The sequence below is a fragment of the Chanos chanos genome, chromosome 7, assembly GCF_902362185.1.
Source record: "Chanos chanos chromosome 7, fChaCha1.1, whole genome shotgun sequence".
NCBI classification, from domain to species: Eukaryota; Metazoa; Chordata; class Actinopteri; order Gonorynchiformes; family Chanidae; genus Chanos; species Chanos chanos.
Window position 1 is genome coordinate 19,992,378 of NC_044501.1, and position 26,036 is coordinate 20,018,413.

Genomic DNA, 26,036 nt, shown 5'->3' on the forward strand with positions numbered 1-26,036 from the left:
AGGGGATTTCATGGACAGTAGCCAAGGAAGCAAATAAGTTGTTCACAATCCAACTGGCTTCTGCTTGCCGCAGATATCTTTGAGTAACCGTTTCTTGTTGTTGTTTTTGTTGTTGTTTTTGTTTTCGTGGTTTTTTTGTTTTGTTTTGTTTTGTTTTTGATGATGTGTTTGTATTGTCTTCAGTAAAAGTCGTGACTTAGCAAAAGTGACATTATTTAAGCCCATGGAATCTAGCAGCTACCACAATCTTGTTCCCGCACCTGCCGTAGAAAGTGGCTGCTATACGACTTAGTCCATTTTTTAAAGTCCAAATAATCTACATGATATATTCAACTTGATATTCCACTTCGCAGTTATGAACATGAATCACAATTTCAACTCAAGCTATGGCGTGAAAGTTTATATAACTGTCAGAAGCTGTTTTGTCCAACAAGTGAAGGCTTGGGGCAGAAAAGGGGAAAAAAAAGAGGCAAGGTTTAATGGTATAATCACCAGGTTCACCAGGGCGCCCTGCAGTAACCTTACCTTCAGAAAGGAGAGGTTACTGTTCCTCTCAATGCTAGTGATCTCCAGATTTCCCATGACCACCTCACAGTTCTCATAGACCTTGCGAAGTGTGCGGTACTGCTGGTCCAGGTCTGACAGCGTACTGAGTTTGTTATCCGTCCCTTGGCATACTGTGAAAGAGAGAGATTAAAAAAAGATATTAATCATAATTTCAATGTCACTGAAACCAACAGAGACTTTGACTCCATAGATCAGTGTGGTGACCATTTCCTTGATGGAATATCTCCCCTGTCATTTAGTACACTCCTGCATTACTGAGAACTCACAGTTTTAATAAATAACAAGGCTCAACCCCACACTGATCCATATTTTCCCATAGTTTTACACAATCCTAAAACACTAAGCCGGGCACACAGAGGCACAGCGGGTAGCTCTGTCGGCTCACAGTAAGAAGGTCCCATGTTCAATTCCCGACCAGGTGGCCAGGGTCCTTTCTGTGTGGAGTTTGCATGTTCTCCCTGTGTCTGCGTGGGTTTCCTCCCACAGTCCAAAGACATGCAGATCCAGCGAATTGGAGATACTAAATTGCTCATAGGTGTGAATGAACATGTGAATGTGTTTGTCTGAATGTATGCCCTGCGATGGACTGGTGACCTGTCTGGGGTGTGCCCCCGCCTTTCACCCAGTGATTGCTGGGATGGGCTCCAGCACCACTGTGAACCCCTTGGATGAGCGGCTTGGATGGCGAGTGAGTAAATCTCTGAGCCTGACTGGTAATGTGATTGGTAATATCACCAGCGTCACAAGTCATATGATATTCAAATACATGGGAAATAAGTTATGAATCCTATGTCTTACAATAGGGGAGTTTCAACCAGTTCCTGCGAATGATTTGAAAAACAGTCCAAAATGCTCTTCTAGGCTCTCAGACTTTTTTTATCCCACCATATATAATGCATTTCACAACTTTTCCAAGACATGTCATTTTCATAAAGGTTATTTCTCTTTCCTCTACAGGCTTCTAGAGTCAAGATAGGGTTGACAGAACCCAAGCAACAGTCAAAAAACCAATGTCATTCAGAGAGTGACTTGTTGCATAATGTACATTTAGATATTTATTGGGGTAGAGTTACCAAAAACCTCAAAGGTGCCTTCAGAGATCCTCTTAAAATATCATTTAATAGTGTAGCCTCAAAACTACCTCTCCCGATTCAAGTGGTTACTCCACTAATGAGTCTGTAATGAAATGATCCTCTAATGAACATGCATTCATATGTTGAACTTGATCCATTATATCCTACACATGCCCTTCTCTGATGATGACACACTTATGGTATCAGTGTCTTAGACAGAGGGAACCCTAGACAGAGGGAACATAAGGCGCTTTCGCATCGGAGGAACTTTTCCATAGTTACTAAAACTGTTGGAGAAAGTACCCCCTTTTTCACGTGTTTGCACCACAGGAACTTAGAACGATCATAGTTCTTAGAACCCCGTTTTGAGGGGCTTTTTTAGCTCCTACTTCAGGATAGGTACTTTTGCAGCGCAAAAGGAACCTTGGGTGACGTTGGTGTACTGCGATTGGTCCAGACGTAGGTATATGGTGATTGCAACCGCCATTTTTAAAATCTTGTGTAAAATATAAAGTCTTAGAATGTCTTAAATTTAATTTTGATATCCAGGTCTAAAAATGTCTTAAAATGTCTGTAATTGTAGGAAGGGAGGCATGTTCAGTTTTTAAGTTTTATTGTACCAGGATTTTATATCACACAACAATGACCATTTCCGAAACAACCGATACCTATTTGTTTGTGCGTTAAAGAGGTAGTGTACACTCTGCTTCAGTATGTGCTTGTGTGTCCGTATGTGTGGCTGCGATCTGCATTTTAACTTAGAAGAAGACTGTGTTTATCCAGCTTACGATTTGAAAAAACAAAAAACAAAAAACAAAAAAACAAAAAAAAAAAACAACCAAGCTATGAGCAAGCATCAGGCACAAGCGCTATGCTAACACCTGAAAAGTCCTATGCCCATTGAATTGTTCACTGCTACTGCGTTGGTAAATGTGGTAACTGCAGGAGGAGCTTTTTTTCCCCATTGGACTGGGTCTATACCCATACAGTTTTATTTTCTTTAATGAGAAGGCAGTTATGTTATCTAATGTGCACTGAATATTTTTGTCATTCAAATTCAATAAAACTCAGTAACTGTGCATACTTTAGCCTAGATTGTCGATTTCTTTTGCTGCAGTACTAGTATTATTTTTTTCCTTTTAGAGGTATTTAAAAGTCATGAAAAGCCATTAAATTTCTACTTAAAATGTGCAGCTACCCTGGTTAGCCGTGTAAACAACAGCTCTTAGCGTGACGTTGATATACCACCGTCAGCCACCCTAGTTCTTGGGGGGAGCTCCCCAGGGGGGTAGTTCCTCTCAAATAAGACCCTAGAACTGTTCGGTCCGAAAGCGCCTATAGATTATACAGCCTTTTTTTTTTTTTTTTTTTCTTACTTGCTGACTGCAGGAGCAGCTCTTTGCACTTTGCCTCAGTGTGAGAGTGATCAGAGCTAAGTTCCTGTGGGGAGACAGGTTCACAGAGAGGAGCCATCAGGAGGAAAGTGTTCGTGTCTTATGAGCTGTGAACCGGAGGGCCAACAGTGGCAGGTTAGGGAAGGAGTATGAAGGGTGATGAAGGGGACATGAGGCTCAGGAACAGACATTCCCCCTTTAGCCCCAGCCCAGGTGACTGCTCTTGACAGGTAATTAAACACATCTGTTTCCACCAATCACACACTTTCCTCCAAGCCCAAGCCTGTACCATCTGCTCCATCATCTGGGCATTACAGCCTCCTGATACAGCCTCCTGATACAGGAACTCTCTGTGTGTCTGTGTGTGTGTAAATTTATTTTTTACGAGTCTAACACATTCGCTATACTCCCTCTTGGTCATACTACGGCTGTATCCTGTGCCGCATCAGAACTGTTAACTCTGTGCTTAACATTGCACTTCAGACCACGTTTGCTTCAGCAGTTTCATCCTGAAAAACATTCTTAAATTAAAGCTTATACTTTAAAGTAATTTAAAGTTCATTTAAGACTCATACCTCACCTGAAGATGAAGAATGGGTTAATAAGTGGTCTTGTGGAAAAGGACAAAAGGAAACTCTGCGTTTGAATAAGGGAATGAAAGGATGAAAGGTGACACATGTGTAAAGGGGATGAATGATTCATCTCCTTTTGGATAGACAGGGCCCACTTGAAGAGGAATATGCTAGCATGGGGAATGAAGGGTTATTTATTTGTTTGATGGTTTGGAAAAAAGACAGTGAATGGATATCAAGACGCATGTGTGCCACCGATAAGATATAGTAATACAGTTGCACAGTTGGTCAGCACAGAAAGAAGAAAGCACATATTCACTTGTGGAACCTCAAGCTTCACAACAACACTATAACTAGTACAAGATCAAATAGATACTTCAGTATTACCATACAAGTACCTTAGCACACACACACACACACACACACATACGCACACACACACACTCAAGTGTCTTCACTGGCAAATGTGTCAAACATTTGATCTTTACTGATGTACACATAACTACTGAGTTTTGTTCCAAGGTCCTTCTCTGATTACTGTCCCTCAACTAACTGTCTTCTGATTTAATGATGAAAGATGAGAGAAGGAATTTGGACAAGGTTCACTCTGTCCCTTCACTCAGAGACATGAGAGGCTCACAGTCACCTTGGCAAGGCTATGACCTGCCAAAGGCCTTGAGAATGCTTCAAAGACCAGCAGGGAAGAAGGACCAGAGCCCCCAGGGTTCAGCCCCAGAATCCCCACAGAAATAAACATGACAGGTTATTTATTTAGTTATGTATTTATTTTAAGTTAATGAAGAATGTGATGCTCATTTATAAATTCAGTAAAATGTGTTGTGTGCTAGAATCAAAGGAATAGTGCAGATAATTGCAGATTAAAATATATAAATCTGTGTTAAAGACTCAAAGGCCAGTTATGTGTGAAAATGCTTTAAAAGAAAACAAACCAATGAATCTTAATCTATAGTGAGGTGCTATACAACACAGCAGTAAAAAGCTGCCATGGTTTTCCGACATAACCCATACCATAACCCATAAAACACATGCCAGCACTGGCAGTCCACTGCCTTTTTTTTTCTTTAAATCCCAAATTTAGCCCAGAGTAAAAAGTTCCATCCGCCAATCTTATGCAACTCTTCAAATGGAGGGACAGAAAAATCAAAGAGATGAATGCAACCCTGGCAATCAAAGAGAGAACAGATGGAGGTGTTTTCGTCGTCAGTTAAGCCCGAGACCTTGAAAGAGTGTCTGAAAGGGAGTTTATTTAATGAAGAGCATCCAACTGAGAAGAAAATACATCCGCAATCCAGCACTTACCACACAAGTGATAGTGGCAGTATAGAGAAAGCAGCCCTAGAGACAGACTAAAACTTTGATAAAACTGCATCACTACTACAAAGGCAGGCACATGCTGAGGAAAACTAATATGAATTCTAATTAATAAAGTGCATTACTCACAAAAGAGGTGTGGAAATTTAATGTGTGCGATTCTAAAGCAATATGATACATCTACTTGAATTTGAAAGAGGTCAAGGGGTTAATGTCTTAATTCTGGGGGCAGAAAACAATGGATGGCAAGTTCAAGCTGACCAACAGGGATAGAAGGACACTTTACAGGATTGTAAAATGTGTGTGTGTGTGTGTGTGTGTGTGTGCAATACTTAAAGGAGTTGACCCATGGGGGGGGGGGGGGGGGGGTGGGGGGGGGGGGGGGGTTAGGCAGTTGAGAAAAGCCAGGCAGTCTAATTTTCTGTGTGTCTGTCTCAGGCTCTCAGAGGAGCTGAATGGGTCACATCTCTCCCAGACTCCAATATCCATACGCAATGCACCCTGAGAGGACCGCAAAAATGCCCAATCATTCTCTCCTCTGACCATCAAACACCAATTCATCGCATGACCTACTGGGATCTGGACTCACGCACAATCACTCCAGATACACACACAGAAAGTAGGTAGTGTCCTTCTCTCCAAACATAGATTGTCATTAAGACATCGGGACTGACTCTACGTCAAGTAATGAACCAATACTTGATTATTTGGTGCCTGGAGCCAACAGTGCGAAATATTTAAGTATTAGAGGTCAGTCAGAAGAGGAGGTTAACCTTGCTGTGGAGTTTTTATGAGGACTGTGAATTCCAACTAAATATCAGATTAAAGACGAGGTCATTAAGGCACATCTAAAGATAGTTCAAATAACCAATCTAAGTGGAGTTCTGTGAACTGATATAAGAGGTGTCTCAACAGATGATGCAAAATCTAATCTGAGAGCAGTTCTAAAACAGTGACATTAGGAACAGTCCTAATCACAGAACTAGGATCCAAGAGGACACGTAGAGCTGAGAATGAGCAGACTAAGGCATCTACCTCTCCCTGGATGAGGTCAACTGATATGGAGACCACAGCATCTGTGGTAATCCTCACAACAGGCCTGTAAACTCTTGTGCTTACATAATCACACAACAAGGTACATACATAGTTTCACACAAGGCAGATTTCTTTGTACCATCTGTGTAATTTTACAAATAAATATAAGTAATAGTATGACAGTAATACAACATCAGTATGATATAACAGCATATTATAACACTGTTATTACAACAAAACATATCACATAATTTAGTAATGCAAAGTAATTATGTACTTTCATTACATTTGCCCCAAAATACACTTTCTCATTTAATGTCCATCATGCTAAAGGGAAAAAAAAGACACTGAAATACAGTGTTTGCAGTTCTGAAAGGAAAAGTGTCATTAAGTGAATGTTTCCGTGGGAACAGGCAAAGAGGAGCGGTTTACTAAGTTGTCAGGTATTTACTCTGACCCCACTCAGGGTATTTCTCTCCCTCATTCCTGTTTAGGACTGTTTGCGTGGAGAAAATCTTCGCCCTTGGCAACACCATATGCTCCAGATGTAACACTGACATATGCCTGCATTAATTAAGCTGCCAGTGGTGCTCTCTGATTATTTTACTTTTCTCTGCAGAGAGAGAGAGAGAGAGAGAGAGAGAGAGAAAGAGAGAGAGCATGTGTGTGTTCACAGGTGCACTGTTATTTATGGATAACAATCCTAATTTGGCTTTCTGCTGCAGAGATTATCCTGATTAGTTATTCCCTTTACTACTTGGGATTATTGACTCGTCCCAACAGATGGCGAAATCAGAGCCTGGTCAGATATGTATTAAGGAGATACGAGGACACAACTAGTGATGTGACTGCCGGTTTGTTGTTTGACAGAACATTTATGAAGACCAGACTCCTGTAGACAACTGAAGTGAACATGTTTATAAAAACACAGATAATCATGGTTATTCTGTCCAGGTAAACATAATAAATAAATGCAATACGAGTTTGTTAAATACTCAGTTATGGATAATTACATAGACCACAGACAGACCGCATCTTCTAATAGCATGTATTTACTTGTGCTACAATCAATATGCCCAAATTACTCAGTAACTACACGAAAAAGACAACTGACACGGAAGTTAAAATCTTGATTTCAAATCCTCCTGTACAATGTATGTTTTCTCAGTGAACAGCTATAAGTGTTTGCTATATAAAGTGAGTGAGGTGACTAAGCTAACTGAATTCAAGAGTGTGTGTGTGTGTGCGCGCGTTTTCATACCAACATGACACACGCTCATATCTATACAAGCCAAGCCCACATCTGCTTTCTTATCTTGTCTCAGTGGCAGCCACGTCAAGGTTACAGGCTTTAAATGACATTGGGATGAAGGGCTGAAGTTTTTTTTTTTTTCTTTTCTTCCATCAGTGACACTCATAACTTTTGTTTATCTTCTTTCGCTCCTGCTTTTCAAGTGCTGTATTCACCATTCAGACTTCATCCAGTAACATCAGCTTAGTGTGAACTAAGCTGCGTTTTTTTTTTTTTTTTTTCCTAACTGGAAGTGTTCAATTTCCATTCAATCTGAGTTTGAAAGGATCAGGAAAAAGATTCCATGACAATCTACACTCTACACTTGACCCTAACTGATCTGTTGATTCTCACTGTAGAGTCCAACAATAGCAGCAGGTATTGATGGAAGCAAAGTGGGGAGCATGAGATAATTGGATAAATATCTCTTGATTATGAACTGTAGAAGGATAAACCCAGTTACAGTAGTCAGAGCAATGCAGAAAGGCCCTCAACAGCACTGACACACATACATCTCTCTGTGTGTAAGTGATTTTCTGTAGACTTTAAACTACCCTGGTATAGTAACTCCTCTTATGTTATATCACCCTCAGGGACATGGTTTGGGTCAGGACCTGAGAGAGGCCCACTCCAAATCAACCATGCATAACAAATGAAACGTCTGTTAACTAATGAAGTGTCTGATAGCTCTCTATTTGACGCTGAGGGGTCGGTAATAGGCAGGAGAGGTAAAGGTAATGTTTCTTAGGAGGGTTGACTAGGAAATCAAAGGGTTTAGCTGGTGACAAAGATACAGGATCAGTCAGTCATTTCATTGCTGCACAGGTTTCGTAAAGACTGCTGAATTTCTCTCTCTCTCTCTCTCTCTCTCTCTCTCTCTCTCTCTCTCCCTCTCTCTCTCTCTTTCACACATTCTCCAATTCTCGATTCATCTATTTTTGTATTTCAGAGTACTGTTTCAGTTGCTCTTGAAATGACTGACTCTCATGCCATAAAGCATGTGAAGCAACTCAGTAACACTGATGGAATCCACAGTACTAGATCCCTGGAGACTTAGTGTTAGTCCAAAACCAAGTCTGTTACTCAAACCACTACACGCTATTAAAGCAAAAAGGCTATTTAGCTGGAGAAAGGGATAACAGTTCAGTTCTTCATACAAACTGAGACTCAGAGATAATTTGCTATAGAAGCATCCATTCTTTCCATCCTTTCTTTCTTTGCACTGTTCTTCCTAGGTGGTCACGAACAGTACTGACACATTCATCGCCATTTTAGTTCACAAAAGGGAGGGGGAAAAAAAGAGAGAGGGAGAGATGGGGAGAAAGAGCTATCTTTAAGTTTTGGACTACAGCCATAAGGTATACTGTCATTTTATACTATAACATATCACATATAATGACTTATCCCAGAAAGCAGAGTATATCCTGAAAAGATAATTTCACACTAGAATAATTCTGTTAGTTCCTGAAACTTTCCCTGAGCTCTTACTAGATAATAAAATACAAAGTGCAAAAATATTAAATTCATACCAATAATAATTTATCTGCTGGTTCATTGTTCTGTGGGAACAATTTTTGGGGTTATACATCTTTTTTGGGGTTATACACCCAAAAGTGTTGATGATGTTGACGACGCGTTTTCAAATTAAACATGGGCCTGTTCTCCCAGTATGCGGAGGTAAAATGAGTTAAGGTACAGAAAAAGTATAGGTAGGTGAAGGTAGCAGCAGTGCTGAGGTAAAAAGAATGGTTTTGAGTTCAAGAAGTGAAGAAAGAGAGAAAGTTATAGTTTGGAAGTTCTCCAAAATGAAACTGCTTCCAAATGATAGGCCAAAGAGTGCCTGACTCATAAAGATGGTTGCTGAACTAAACTTTTCAACACACAAACTTTTATCACGCTTCCATGTGACCACTCACCTATTGCAGAATGAGCTCATCAGACTGACCTACCCAATCTGGACTCTGGGCCAAGGTTAGAGAGAGGTCATGGTGGCAGGGCCCTGTTAGACAAAACCCAAGGGTGGATATTCTGTCTCACCCCTGACCTGTTCTCCTCTGTATCCCTCCTCTGTTCTGGAGATAAAGGGATGACTTTGAAAGGGCAAAGTGCTGACTCCTCAAAGAATTCCAACCGGTTTTGCTCATGCTCCCGTCTCTCTCTCTCTCTCTCTCTCTCTCTCTCTCTCTCTCTCTGTCTCTCAGCTTTTATCTGCCATCTTTTTTTGTCTGTTTGTTTTTCTTTATTTTTTATTTTTTTATTTATTTATTTATTTTTTTTGGAAAGTGCTGTTCCTGTTCAAAAAAGGCAGCAGGTAAGACTTTGAGAGTTTGCTGTGGATATTTGTCACAGTGGATTTTTTTCTGTTTGTTTGTTTGTTTTTATGTCTGTAGGTGAAGCATCCAGCTCTTATCATCCCTTACACTAATATTTTCTCTTGCTTTTCAAACATGTAAAACTCTGTTTCAGTTCCTGTCCACACAGATCTGCAGTGACACACCACATCATGGCTCTGAAAACTGTTATCCATGTTTAACCAGCAGGCCAGTAAATACTGTAGTCCCTCTAATGTGACATACTTCAGCAAATACACTAGACACAAAAACACACAGGCATAAACACACAAACATACAGTGATTCATATCCAGGCAAAACATTAAAAAAAAAAAAAAAAAAAAAAACTTGAAAAAAGAGGGGGGGGAGAAAAAGGATTTTGATGGCTGCTTCAAAGGCCATTACATCTTCCTTTGAACTGTTTGCAGGGAGGGGTTCCTCTGAGAGTCTAAGAGCCACTAGTGAATGTGATAGAGCCGAACTCTGCTCTGCTCATCTCTCTGGAGCCCTGACAGAATACTAAACAAACCACATCAAGGCTGGGTCCTCGCATTGCTTCTCTAGATGATACACATCTCTTGCCTGTCTTTAAAATGTGTTTAAGAAGAAGAAGCTGAAGAAGATGAAGAAGAAAAAGAAGAGGAGGAGGAGGATGACGAGGAGGGAAAAAGAAGAAATGAATGGTTTTATTTCTGAGACTTTTGAGTGCACAATTTCCTCACTAAGCCTAGCCAGCATTTGGCAAGAATACCAATCAATACCAGGGTTTCATCAAGGGAAAAATAATAATAATAATATATAATCATGTCTGGAGTTTACCCCAGGCAATTTGGGATACACTTTGCTATGGTAAAATGCACTGACACTTTTCAAAACATTAAATAGTTTTGATTTTCCTCCATTGTAACATTAATGTTTTACACAGCCAATCAATCACAAAATAAACACAACCTACAAGTTATGAGGATATTCCAATCCAAGACTGATTTCTTGCCTATCCTATGCTTTGTCACGCTTGTATTTTAGTAGCCCTGGTCTTCTCTCACACATTACTCAGCTGCTGAAAACCCAACATTCAGTCAGTCCTTTAGCCTCTCATACATGGCAAAAAAAAACAGAATGTTATCACAGTCAAAGCTATGTCTTTAAAATCTCTATATGTTGTACAAATTTCATTTGTAATTTATGATGTGATGGAACTTAATGAATGAGCACACAGATTTGCCAAGACATATGTTTACCTTTTATGCACACACACACACACACACACACAGACACACACACACACACACACACACACACACACACACACCAACAGTCTTTTATCAAATTCGGGCACAATTTGCACACAGGGAAACAAGTGAGTTTGTTAGTGTTTTGGAGCAGCGTCGAGCTCACTCACAAACTGGCACCAGTCAGGCGGGTACCATGTCTAACTCACGGCTGGCACGTGCAAAGCATTTGGCGAAGGGAGAGAGGATTGGCAGGGACCTCAGACCTGTCTGAACACACCTGTCCACAGAGATCAGGATTAGCTGACAAACCACTACTGACTCCACCTTTTCCCTCACTGTGAAGGGATGAGGGGAGGAAGAAAAGGTGATTACAGGACTAAAGGAGAGAGAGAGAGAGAGAGAGAGAGAGAAAGAGAGAGAGAGAGAGAGAGAGAGAGAGAAAGAGAGAGAGCGAGAGAGAGAGAGAGAGAGAGAGAGAGAGAGAGATGTCTGAAAATAGTGGAGGGCTGGGACAGTGAATACATTTGACAAGAAAGGAAGGGGGAGAAGCCAAAGGTGAGGAGAGGGGTGAAGGATGAAGGGATTTTGAATGGCATCTCCTCTTGCAGTGAAGTTAAACAGAGGGAGTGGCACTCTAAACTCCTGGGATCTCCTCTACTAAGCGGAGGTGTAGGAACGACAGCATAAATCATTTTTGCCCCTATTTTTTCTCATATGACCTTTAGGCTGTGACCAGTGTGACTTAGTTCACTGACATAAGTGTCATGGTTTAATTTCTTCATTTAATTACTTTTCTTGCATGTGTGTGTGTTCCACTTTATAACACAAATAATTCCTATCACAGTAACATCAGCATCCAAACTGCTGTAGCCATTGGAAGTGAGATGTCAAAGTGTGTGGTTGTGGAGATGTATGTGGTTATGGAGATATGTATGGCAATGAAAATATGTGTGTGCTTATGTGTGGTTATGGAGGTGTGTGTGTGTGTGGTTATGGAGATATGTGTGTGGTTTTAGGGGCATGTGTGTATGGTTATGGAAAGGTGTGTATGGGAGATGCATGTATGACGATGGAGATGTGTGATTGGTTTTTAGAGTCACACTGTTTCCTGTCACTGGTCTCAGGATGCAGCTCTGTGATACTGACGGTCATTAAACTTACAACCCCCACTATGTACAACCCATCTCTCTCTCTGCTTATGTGATTCAAATGTAAATGGATTCTACAGGTATGGAGATGAGCTCCAGTAAAATCAAAGTGGACATCGTGAGCCTCGGACGGATCTTGTTCTGGATTACAGACCAAAGACTGGAACAATACGTTTGCCTGAAACATACTGTAAATGAGGAGAGTGCCAGTTTAGAGTGTCTGTTCTGACCAGTCATTAATAAGCCAAACACTGAAGAAGATTCAAACGCCTGATCACAATTCACGGGATCACCGCTCACTGTGTTAAGAGATTCAGTCCTGTCACCACCCAAGGAAGAACAAGCATGTGATCTTTTAAAAAGGCGGGATGGTGACGAAAGGGTTAAGTGGTGTGATTCTCCTAATGGATAAAAGAAGAGCTAATGACATTACCAAATGTTAGGGTGTGTGTGTGTGTGTGTGTGTGTGTGTGTGCATACATGTGCGAGACAGAGCGAAAGGACAAAGAGGACGTTGAAAAACTTGATCTGCATCAACAATTGAATGTATCATTTGTGTATGTGTGTGTGTGTGTGTGTGTGTGTGTGTGCATCTGTGAGTGACTGTGATATTATCCCATCAGTAAGATATGCTCTGAGCAGTAAAGGAAAAGAGAACGGTGTTAAATAGGATAATATGAAGACCTGAGGATATTCTGAGGATACTGATATCCTCCTGAGGATATTAAGAATATACAAAGAATTTAAACAGAATCCAGTGACAGTTGGGAATTGCCTTGAGTGTCTGACATGCATCTTTCATCAGTTTGTTACTGACTTTTCATGTTCTATGTGGTAAATGCTTTTGTAAACTGTCTGAATATGAGACGCTGAGGAATTATGTTGACTAGTTCTGGGATAACAGAAAACGACTTCAAATCTTCGCGTCATATCTACTGGAATCTGTTATTGTATGTGTGAGCAAACAGTGTATAAATAATGATCAGTGATCATTTACATATACAAATAAATAATAATCCACCAACTCTAGTCAAGTGTGTGTGTGTGTGTGCAACCCCTGGACAGTCACAAGGGTTTGCATCTGTCCAAGATGCAACATGTGTAAACATAATGCTACTTAAATCATCCAGTCAATAAATTCTTTCCTGTATTTTCTGAGACAGGGAGGAGAGAGAGAGAGAGAGAGAGAGAGAGAGAGAGAGAGAGAGAGATGAAAAAGGTAGGATAAGACTTTGGTAGAGTATGAGATGGAAGAGGATATTCATTCAAGTGCTGTCCTACGCTTCAGTTTTTGTTTTTGTTATGTTTTGTTTCTGTCCCATTCCTGGGTGAATCCCTGGGGTCCTGTGGGTCTCATGGGATTGGTGTCCCAAATGTCACCCTCTAGTGTGGAGCAAACACTGCCATCTGTATGGACTGTCTGTACCATACAGCTAATCAGACAATCCATCACACTGCCAATAGCTCTCACTCTCTCTCTCTCTCTCTCTCTCTCTCTCTGATCAAGAGATCCCGCTGCCAGTAAAACTGCCAGAGAATTTCCACACCCCCTCCAGAATCTTTCACAGCTGATCCCAGCTCCTCTTCTTCCAAAACCTACCAAACAGCGGTGAACGCTTCCAAACAGCCAGCATTCCTGAATACGTAAGCGGGTGAGGACAGGTGCGATAAATCCAGCTCCTGTCAAACCAAATTGCCACCTCTATTCTAATTTGTTCTCTCCTAATGGACCTTCAAACCAATATCTATGCACTGGCTCACAGTGGGCATATGCCAAATGAAAAAAGCTCCAAGCTAATACCCTCCATCTGAGCATAAGAAGATTGAAACCAGAGTTTTTTTTTGTTTTTTTTTTTTCTCTCCTATAAATCACTCTCTGTGAACAGCGGGTTTCTGGCATGTTCACAGTCATTTGAATTTTACGCAAAGTTTGAAAGGCTACATTTCTGTGTCTAACAACTGAGACATCTCTTGGAAATGTTTAAGTGAAACTCATCAAGTGAAATCCACTGTGTCTTACAATCGAATCATTTGGCAAGAACTAGACCTGAGGACTGGGGTCCAGCTCTCCCTCTTTACCATTTTTATTACTATTTTTTTCCCCCATTTCTCTCGAGTCAGCTCCAGCCTGTTTCATGACCATTGATCTCTTTGGGCATTAGGAGTTTTAAGGAGGGTCTGCTGATTAGCCAGCAGCTGTAGACATGTGCAGTTTGGGCCTCAGTGATCTAACTGGTCCACAGTGTAGCCACAGCAGGCCTCCTGACATTAAAGGTATTTGAAAGCAGTGATTTGCATCTCACTCAGCATCTGCCTGTACCATCATAAAGAAAACCTTAAACTGGACAAAGAGCTTCATTCCACATCCACTCTTCTCATTCTCACTTCACAGTAACACTTTACATCTACATTTAACATCTTCAACTCACATCACATCCTCACTTCACATCTGCAATCACCAGCATGTCACTCCACATCTGCAATCACCAGCATGTCACTTCACATCTGCAATCACCAGCATGTCACTTCACATCTGCAATCACCAGCATGTCACTCCACATCTGCAATCACCAGCATGTCACTTCACATCTGCAATCACCAGCATGTCACTTCACATCTGCAATCACCAACACATCACTTCACATCTGCAATCACCAACATGTCACTTCACATCTGCAATCACCAACACATCACTTCACATCTGCAATCACCAACATGTCACTTCACATCTGCAATCACCAACACGTCACTTCACATCTGCAATCACCAACATGTCACTTCACATCTGCAATCACCAGCATGTCACTTCACATCTGCAATCACCAACATGTCACTTCACATCTGCAATAACTAACATGTCACTTCACATCTGCAATCACCAGCATGTCACTTCACATCTGCAATCACCAGCATGTCACTTGACATCTGCAATCACCAGCATGTCACTCCACATCTACAATCACCAGCATGTCACTTGACATCTGCAATCACCAGCATGTCACTTCACATCTGCAATCACCAACACGTCACTTCACATCTGCAATCACCAACACGTCACTTCACATCTGCAATCACCAACATGTCACTTCACATCTGCAATCACCAGCATGTCACTTCACATCTGCAATCACCAACATGTCACTTCACATCTGCAATAACTAACATGTCACTTCACATCTGCAATCACCAGCATGTCACTTGACATCTGCAATCACCAACACATCACTTCACATCTGCAATCACCAGCATGTCACTTGACATCTGCAATCACCAACATGTCACTTCACATCTGCAATTGACATCTTCACAGCCAATGACGATGATGCTCGAGCAGTTGTGCTGTGGCCTGACTAATATCAGAATATCAGCTGACACACTGCAAAGTGAACTTAATGCTTTCATTTGACTAAATGGACCTGAATATTAGGTATTAGCAGAAAGACATAGTGGCAGCTCATCTGTGATTGATCATTAACTTTTGTGACACTTTAAACAGTTTTTATAAACATGTACATCACAGAAGGTTCTTAACCATGTACAACTTCATTAGTTATAAGCCAATACAGACAGCAGTTTTACAGTTGACTTTTTGATGTCTGTAAATGTTCATGACAGAGTGTCTTTTATTATTTGAGTTTTATGTAAGCCTCTGGGGACATCTGAGGATATCACACAAAGCCAAACTCAGTGGGTCCTTACACAGAGTCATCCTGGCCCCTCACTGAGTGCCCAGCCATCTGTGGACATGCAGGACGTCCAAACTGTGTGTGCTTGTGTCTGCCAAAGCTGGAGAGGAGGTTCTGTTACCCAGATTCTGTGGACGTTTGGGACAGCTCAGGGCATCCCTAATGTCTCTCCATCCACCCCGCCCCCCAACCCCTCCACATGGACAGAGTTTAGAGGCACAATCCTGTAGGACTAATCTCTGGAACAAATACTCTCTCTCATACAGAAACACACACACACACACACAAACACACACACACACCAAGCTGTCTACTGTAGATTAGATTGCTCTTCTTTTTCCTTCTGTCTTGCAATTAAATCATTTTGAGATGGAAAGTAGGAGATCAGTTTCTATCCACATAAACTCTTTCTCTCTCTGTCTGTCTCTCTCTCTCGCTCTCTCTCTCTCTCTCTCACACACACACACACACACACACACACACACACACACATACACACACACACAGACGCTCACCCATATCTGTGTAGTGGTCATATCATGCTCTTGTTAAAGTCAATAGAGATGAGGTGAATGAACTGCTCTAATTGGGGAACAGAGGTGTAATTCACAGTGTGGTTGTAGAGGTATCTCAGCTCCACTGAGACTTTCCCAGAGAGAAGATTGTGAGTCATTAGTAATCCCAGAGGATAATTTACACTAAAATGATATAGCCTCCATGGCAGAAGCTCTCCACACACTTTATATGAAACAGAAAAAACATTTTCTCCACAGATTGTTATCGCTCATAAAAAATGCAGCCAGGAGAAGGCCCTTGTTGGAGGGTTGCAAGGGATTCTCTTACTAAATCAGTAAATCCTTCTAATGAAATGTTGTTTATTTGATAGACTTTAAGTTCCAACTGTGCCGTTAAGTGCCCGTGAGCTAACCGCTGCAGACGTTTGGATGGATATTTAATATCATTAGGACATGTCAAGACTAAAGTGTCCATGGGTCCCCGTACTCAAAAACACAGCTGTAAGCTCCAGGGCAACAAGGAGAAATCGATGAAGAGTTTCGCGAGGCACAGATTTTCCAGATAATTTCAACAGATGAGAGGGCAAGGTGGGAGGGTGGAGGGGGTGTGGTGGAGTGGGCACATAGATGGATGAAGGGAGGGGAGTTTGCCCGTTCTTTGTTCTTTTCTCTGCGCCACTGCTCTTTTTGTAATTTGTTATGTTGTTATTCACACAGGGAATATCTTCCCTCGGATGAAAGTGGGATTTTGTGGCCCTCTGGTTAATGGCTGGAACTTTTCCCCAAGAGAGAGGGAGAGAGAGAGAGAGAGAGAGGGAGAGAGAGAGAGAGAGAGAGAGAGAGAGAGAGAGAGAGAGAGCAGTAGAGAGGAAAGAGAGTGAGTTAGCTAGTGGAAGAATTGACGCCAGCCATTCCTGCATGGGGCAGCATCGTGTCAGCTGTCAATCATTCCAGTGTTTCATCAGGAGGGGTTGCACATGCCTGAGAAGCACAGATGTTCCTCTGAGCCTTCTCTAGCCAACTCCGTTTTACTGACTAATCACTTCGGGGGTTAGTCTTGAGCCAAAAGGATCTGGGAAGTCTTACATATGTATGTATGAAAGATTCAGGGGCAGATGTTAGTGTTTCAGTATGGTCCAGTGTAATAATCATTCAAAGAGATGTTCTAATCAAAATGTCCATTTTATTGACAAAGAGGTGCAAGTCAGCATAGCCTGTAAGACTCTGGCATAATCACTGCTGCATGAAGGACTCATATTCACTTTACACTTTAGGCAGATGGAAACGGTGATCATGGTGATTTTAACGTGAATTTTGGTTCGATGGGGTGAAGTATTTCTCTGCAATATGTTCCCAGTCTTACTCTAAAATGGTTTTGTAAGATAGAACCTCTCATTACACGCATTGATATAATATTCTAAAGAACTGTTCACATTGCTAACTTAGTAAGCATAGCTAACTTATGCTTTCTTTCAGATTCCTGTGTGAAAGCCATTAATTACCATAAAACTAATTACCATAAAACACATTATGGATTGTACATAGTTTTAACTGTGTGTTGAACAGCTACTTCAATATTTATTACTATAAATTATATTATAATTTGTTACTAAAATGTTGAGAGCTTTTAGATAAATTAAAAATATTGATATTTTAGAGAATGATGTGCATTTGCACAGTGAACAATAACATTTTCTGAGGCTTTGTTAAAATAATTAGTTTGGTCTCTCCAATTCTATCATTTATATTAATGACATGTTAATAACCTGCTTTAGTATTAAACAATGACATATTCTTGTTGAAAATACTAATGATACTTGCTACATTGCACCAATGATAATTAAATCTCTGTCATTCTATCATATTCAAAAGATTACTTTGAGCTGTGAATATCAAACAGAATATTTTGGTTAAACTGGCAGCCTCTCAATAAAAGTGTGGAGTGATTTGCTGAAGAGTCATATTTCTAGTCCCTCAGGCCCAGGGGACCATCCATCCAGGTTTGGCCTCTCTTCAATAGGGCTTAAGTAGCTCATTACACAGCACTGTCTATCAGTGAATAGTCATCTGTGAACATGACGGAGGTGACATAGTCATCTCTACAGGCTGTGAACATCAACAATAACAAAGTCCAAGAGCTTGCATTTCATCCTCTAGTACTGATAATAGACCGCTGGTTGGTGGAAATCAATGTAAATGAACCTAAAAGTCCCTCCCTCATTCTTTCATAAGAGAAAAAGGAAAGCCAGAAACCTGCCATTGCACATTTTCCTCCCTCCAATCAGCTCATCGTCTTCACCAAAACAGCACCCGGTGTTTCATTAACCAGATAAGAAGGGAGAAGGAGAGAAAGAAAATTGACTGAGTAAAAGGCCTGTCTTCTACTTGTTTGCATGTCAATTTGAAGAGAGCATGAGAGCGTAAGAGAGAATGAGATGAACAATACTTGGGCAAATTGCAGATGTTCACGCAGGCGGCCAAGGTGCAGCCTGACAAAAGCAATATTGAGAACCCACAAATCCAACTGTCAAGAAATGAAGATAAAGGCTGACAAGACTAGCTCTCCATTCATAACACATGTAAAATACAAAAATGTTGAAAATAGGTAAATAAATCCTTGTCTGTCCTGGGCGTGTAGCTTCTTCTTCAGTGTAAAGACAGCTAAATGCTAACGGGTGACATCCATCACAGCACCATAGAGAAATGAGAAAGAAAAGAAATGAGGAAAAAATGGTTTTGGGATGTAGCGCATTAAACTGAATTGCTTCACTTAATGTGAGTTTTAAGTCAGGTTTTTCATGGTGAAACGAAGCTGAGCTGGTCCCTCTTTTCAAATGTGACAGACCACGGCTGTGTTTACATGTGTGGCAGACTGTGAGGCTTCTGGGTCTTTGTTTATCTCAGGTCACTCTGGAGCCCCAAAAACCACCATCTTTACCACAGGATGTCACCTGCTCTATCCCCATTCAAAAACAGAGAGAGAGAGAGAGAGAGAGAGAGAGAGAGAGAGAGAGAGAGAGAGAGGAATACCTCTTTAAAGGTAATATCTCACAAAGCTCAAATCAATAACCCAGAGTGATGCTTACAAAGAGATGCTCACTAGAACATGTGTGTGATATTCCTGCTCCTGTTTGTCCTGTTCGTTCCAAATCTGTGGGTATGAGTGTGCGCCTGTGTTTACAGAACAGCACGTACTCAGAGGTAGAGCAAATCGCAGATGTTTACACAGAGAAGGCCAGAAAAAGTTGTTTAATATCAATGGAAGCTGTTTGTCGCTGTGAATGTAATTAACCCTAACCCTCGGCCACAGCTGTAAATGGTTCTTTGATTGAGGTACCAATGTAAATCGTCAGTTTGAGGATTTAGTTCACCTGAAAGATGTCCCAGTAAGGAAAAAAAAAAGTGCATATTTTGGATTGACGAATTTTTGTATTAAACCCCAAAGAACACGAGAAGCAAGAGGAAAAACCCATCCCCTGCTGACAGATCTGGCAAGAAGTTGAGGAAGGCACTCGATTTGGAATTGAAAATGAAGGCACTCAACCAATATGAAGGAGAAAAAAAAAGTTAACGTGATTGCATGTGATCTACAGTTGTCCCATTCCACAGTCTCCACAATTTTAAAAGACAAGGAAAAAACACAGGAAGCACTGAAAGACTCGGCAAGTATGAAGTCTACAATAATAGTAAAAACTGTCAATTCATAAAACCGGATAAACAAAAATGAGATAATTACGATAGAACTTGCATAATGTAACAAATAAAAATGATGAAATATGAACAAAAGAATCTTAAATAAAAGGTTAAAAAAAAAAAAAAACTAAAGAATCATATAAAATGTTAGTTAATAAAGCTGGTTAATAAAAAAAACAAGATAATCATGATAGAAATTGAGTAGAATAAAAGAATGCTGTACAGGTGTACGACTTCTACATGCCATGCTAACCAGTCAGTCAGAACGGAACATATGTCAGGGAATGGCTGTTCGTGTGTTTTTTATATTTTCATTTTCCGTTCTGTCGGTCAGAACGGAACATATGTCGGGAAATGGCTGTAGATGTGTTTTTTTATATTTTCATTTTCATTTGATTAACAATAATGCTGTAACCAATATTACAGTTACAACTGGGATCCAGTTTAAAGTAAATATTTAAATACATTTTCATAGTAGGTCAACTTGTGTTTTTCTGAGTGATTTTGTTTTGAGTCCTTAAAGTTTTACAGAAATGCACTTCTGTATTTCAGTTTCTGGAAAAAAAAAGCCTGGTTTCTTTCTAGGCATGTCTGTGTGGTTATCATTGGCAGTTAACTGGTATGGTGAGCCTCTATGTGATGTCCTCCGAGACTTTTACATGTCTACTCTTTATTAAACAGTCAGAGAGAAGAACAGAAGAGGTTCTATTCAAGCTTTCTGTTTTGTGGTGTTTTTTGGAACTTATTTCAAGACTGACTCTGCAAAAACGCTGCACATATAATTTTTTTTCCCTCTCTTGCTAGAAGCAATACTTTCATACTTTCATCAAATATTTTTAAACATCCCTTTCTTTTACTTTATGCACATATTACTTGTACTCTAATTTCAGGTTAGAAATCCACTCTTTTTTAGACCTTTGCATTATGACTGCACTGCAAAGTATCTGAAGACTGTAGACCTTTAGACAGAGTCAGCCTGCACCTCCGCTCTCTCTCTCTCTCTCTCTCTCTCTCTCTCTCTCTGTCTTTCACTGTGTGATTGTCTGTGCATGTATGTGTGTGTACATGCGCGTGTGTTTGCCATGTTTGTGTGTCTGTCTGTGTGTGTGTGTGTGTGTACTTATGTGTGGGCATGCGTGCATGTGTGTGTGTGTGTGTGTGTGTGTTTGCACGGCATGCCAGGGTGGTATGCTGGAACGTGACCTCTCCTCATTACAACAATGTAGTCCAACCCTCAGGGCTAATTTTGGGAGGCGTGTGGAGAGTTTCAGATAGCCCAGACTGCAAACACACGCTGGAGCAGATAGGCATGGGGCCCAGGAACTGGACCAGAGCTTTAGAGCTCCACTCAACCTCTCAAGAGCAAGTTTCCACTACTGGAACAACACGCACTGTCCAGCTTAGACACACACAAACACACACACACACACACACACACACACACACAGTAAAGAAAGACGAAATGTGAGAAATTCAGTTTAATTAGATCACATTTTTCATACTGAATGTAAATAAACAGACATTAGTAAAATAAATTACTTGTTCTCTCCTGCTTTTTCAATTTATTTCTGGTGAACACACAAATTCAGGTGATGCATGTTAACTGGTTCTCCTGACCTGTTTTTTTTTTAGGTTGCACTCAATTAAGATCTGTCCCAAATTTTACACCAAATCACTAATTCACTTCAAGTACAACAGCATTACAGAAGGTCACAACAGAACATCACAGTCATTAAATCTATATGGGCCACAATATAATTGACCCTCCTCTAAGGAGTATCAACAATAAGTTCAGCTTTGGTGTAGCTAGCAGATTAGTATATTGGACCATCATCACTATCTGCGCTCAGAAAGACCATAGCATTGTCATTCCCTAAAGAACAGCTACAGCAGGCAACAAATCTGTTCATTTTTCTGTCCAAACTGGTTTCTCAAAACAGAACTATATGTGAGAATGCTCTGACATTAAGAAACATTTTATTAACTATTTCAGTTCAAACCCACAACTGCTGAAGCAACTGCCTCACTGTATTTTGAGTAACCTTTTTAATGGCCAACGAAACCTCTGGCATGAACCGAGAGGCACGAATCTCTCTGGTGTGTTGATGCTGCATTCCTTTGAGTGCCAGAGGAGGCTGGCATTTCACAGGGCTGGTGAAGGGGGAGAGGGGGAGAGGCAGAGAGAGAGAGAGAGAGAGAGAGGAATGGTGACATGTGGGAGGTGACAGATTTTCATAACTGAGTAGTAGAGAGATTCCGTTCGCTCTTATCCCTCTCAGCTCTACCAGAGCCTATTTATAACCACATGCACACACACACACACACACACACACACACACAGGCCTTGCCTGTACTGACCTCTGCACATTGCCTGAGTGTTTGACTACTTTTAGCCCTGGAGTTAAGAAGTGAGGCCTGGGCAGGGCTGTCAGTTACCTTACAGTATTACTCACAGTTTAGCGGGTAAAGAGACAAACTCCCCCTCTCTCCCTCTCTCCCTGTCTCTCTCTCTCTCTCTCTCTCTCTCTCTCTGTCTCTCTGTCTCTCTATCTATCTATCTATCTATCTATCTATCCATTTACTCATTCATTTTAATGAGGGAGAAGGGTCAAGGATTGAAGGAACATATGACAATATAATTGGCAGTCTTATAATTTAATGGTTGGTAACATTTTCCGTCTAAAATCTTCTGGTCTAGCGCAATCACTTGCAAAAACACAGGTGACTTGTTGCTTAAAATAAGCTAAATCCTTCTTGGGGGAAAAAAAATAAAATTTAATGTAAGCTTAAAAGATCTCTCACCACACGGGGGGGGGGGGGGGGGGGGGGGCTTCATTAGACTTGTCATTCACAGGCTGATATCTTGGAAACAATTTGTCTGGGAATGAAATCTGTCTGGACTTTCTTTAATGTTCCAAGGCTTTTCATTTCAGAAAAAACTTTTGACTGATTATTACTGTGCTGTAAGGTGGAGCAAAATAACATATGATGAATTTCAGCCAGTGTGTCACTCCCCAGGTTTCCAAAGCCCAAATGAAATACCTCCCCTGGCGTCTACTCTTAATGAGAACGTCCATTCTCCCCTGGACTCTGCTCAGAGTTGATTTACCAAAGCAGAGCCTCAGGAGGTCTTTGACTCGCCATTCACCATACCAACAGACAACCCTGCTTCACCCCTCACAAACAATACACCCCCACCCCACACTTACAGCAGGTCATTAACAAGGATTACTTCCCCTGTACCCCTGGCCAGGAATTCACCCAAGGTGACCTTGAATTGACTGCATTTGTTTTTTGGGGTTTTTTATTGTTTGTTTTTTTCCTTTCACTCCTGGAAGGCTCAGGCTACAAGGTCGTTGATCTCTCCCAACTTCAGGGTACGAAAAAAGAAAGAAAAAAAAGTAATTCTGGGACCACTGCTGGGTTCAGACTCCATGGCTCTCCTTTTATACAACATCTTAATAAAGAAGTCTGATCATTAATATGGTTTCATGGAAACAAACAAACAAACAAAAAACAACACATCCCTCTCCTTTGTGAGTTGTTTTTCATGGTAGAAAATAAAACCCTAGGTGTGTTGTATTGATCAAGAGCAGCCTTGGACCCATATCCTTACGAGAAAAAAAGGGCAATATTTGTGAAACATATGGATATATTAGGACGACTGACTTTTTCATGGTGTGGGAGGATGGTGTTATTGTCAACGGTTGTTATTGTCATTACTCTGGATGGAAACAACTGCATAGATGTCCAATGAACAGCGCTCTTCCTCCTCCCTCTTTCTTTCTCTTTCCCTCTTTTTTTTTTTTTTTTTTTTTTTTTGGAGGCCATGTATTTGTAGGGGCAGCACATAACAGGTTGGCATGCCTGTTTAAGCCAAGTGATTGGCTAATAATAGCCTGACCCTGATTCTGTGTGGGTGACTGAGAGCACAACTATGTGTGACTACTATCGCTATGACGACAGGCCAGGTTCTATGCACGGCACATAAGCTCTTCCATGTGAACGGTGTGTGAACAGTTCCTGTAACTCACGTGTCTGATCTGTTATGATCCCCTTTATTCTGTTTTAGAAGAATAGCATAGTGATTATGTGAAAATTCCAGTATTTACAAAAGTTTTGAGAAGATAAGCCAACCCAAGGGTAGTTTGTTGTTACCTTATCAAACACATCATAGACAGTCTCCACGTATCCCCACAATCAAACATTCAGCTCTTGAAAAAGGGGGGGGTGCATTCAGCTGCAGCATGTGTAAGCGCTTGACAGTCAGTAAGTCACAATCTTTGTTTGACCTTTGACCTCTAACACCTCTCCTGTCGTCTGGTCTGAGTTTCATCCAAGCTGGTATAGAACCATAGAATCTCACATCTTTTTTTTTTCTTTTTTTATAACAAAATGAGGAAACACAGCATCATTACTTAATTTCATTTCTCTCGTTCTCTCCGTCTGTCTGTCTCTCTCTCTCTGTCTTTTAACATAAACATCGCCATGTTGCTGTAGAAACTTGCCTTTCCGCACTCAGTTTTTGTTCCTTTTTGATCTTTTTTTTCTCTCAGTCTAATAAAACAATACTGAAAGCAGTTTAAGTGTTATTGGGCTTTGCGAAACTTTAAGACTCCTTTAAGAACGCAAGCCTTAAATTAATGGGATTAATCAATAAATTAATGAAACAAACAACCGAACAATTCAATGAACAAAAGGAACATAACTTCTTTTTACAATGTTTGTCCTTGCCTCACAGACTCACTGCACTCGCTCAGAGGAACACACCTGCTCACCTGACACATCCAAAGAGAAACGAGTCGTTTATCAGGAGCACCAAGTCCACGTGCCCTCCCAGGCTTTTCTATTGTATCAGCTTAACCGAAAAAGGACACACAGGTGCTGCTTCAAGGTTAAGCTAAGCCTCACTAAAACCAAAGAATCGACTTTGAAACAGCTAGAAAGCAAGATGAAAAAAAAAAAAGGTCCTGACAGACAGCAATACCCAAATGCAGTGGACCTCAGGTGAAGCCCACAGTAAGACAGACTCTTTAAACTGAGAATAGATGAGTCCATGGGGTTCTCCAGTGCAGCAGTGTGGGCTGGGATCAGATGGATCCACAGGAAGAATCAAAGGAGCCCACAGAGAAGTTTTCTGGGAGAGAAGGATCAAACACGCTCTCACTGAGCAGAGAGGAAAATGCTCCCGGTTTTCAGCCGCCCTCAAACTTCACTGACACATAAACACACTCATACAGACACACACAGAGCATGCACTTTATTTCAACAGTAACTCATGACAGTCCCGACACCCCCCCCCCCCCTCGTACTCCCCAAACTCTAAACTCTACTATTTTTTTTTTAAACTACATAATATTTCTTTTACTCACTCTGGTCACCCTCTCCATTGTGATATCCTTCCTTCCTCTTCCAAATCTCTCTCTCTCCCTAAGCCACAGGCAGGAATCCCACGTCATTTCACGACACCGTTGCCCCAAGGCGCTCTGTAACCATGGCAACCAGCTGAGTTGCCCAGGAGGTGGCACTGGCCTCTTTGCGGAGCCAGGTGCCCAAAGCCATGCCAAGGCTGTGTAGTGCCAGCCATTAGAACTGATTCATTCTGTAGTGAGAAGAAACATGCTTTCCCCACAATGCTAAAGGTATCAAAGGATATGGGACAAGCAACTCCAAAAGTCATCATGATCACACAACGGCTCAGCTGCTTCTCAGTGCACTACAATGTTTATACATACAGCTACACAAATATGTGAATGACTATTAGCACTTGTTGTTTGCTTTATGACGTGAAAGCCACAGAAGTGAACTGTGGATGTGCCAACCATTTGAGGGTAAGTATAAAAAAGAACATATATTCAGTTGATGTTTTCAGTCAGTGTAACAACGCTAAAGAGAGCTGAACTTGTTGTCATTCAGCAGGATATGTTAACAATGACTCTTCACACTTGTCCAGCTTTTACTCCTCCTGAATTACCTGGTCGTCCTCCTATCAATTTCCCTGTCTCTTGTCAGAGTGATGCCTGAAAATCTCAGACAGAAGAGAAAACTGGGACAGAGAGAGAGAGAGAGAGAGAGAGAGAGGGAGATGGAGAGTGGGGGGGGGGTGATGGAGGGAGGGAGGGAGAGAGAGAGGGAGATTGAGAGAGAGAGAGAGAGAGAGAGAG

General features: G+C 41.1%; 1 protein-coding gene across 1 annotated transcript in view; it reads right to left on the reverse strand.

Annotated features, from left to right (window-relative positions):
- Window positions 1-25,434, reverse strand: part of LOC115816094 (receptor tyrosine-protein kinase erbB-4-like) — an 88,456-nt gene extending 63,022 nt beyond the window's left edge. The window contains exons 1-4 of the mRNA XM_030779063.1: window positions 25,342-25,434; window positions 24,860-25,009; window positions 3,017-3,080; window positions 526-677 (exon numbers count right to left, since the gene is read on the reverse strand). Coding sequence (XP_030634923.1) covers window positions 526-677; window positions 3,017-3,080; window positions 24,860-25,009; window positions 25,342-25,434 — 459 coding nt within the window. The remainder of the gene's footprint in view (window positions 1-525; window positions 678-3,016; window positions 3,081-24,859; window positions 25,010-25,341) is intronic.
- Between the last annotated feature and the right edge of the window lie 602 nt (window positions 25,435-26,036).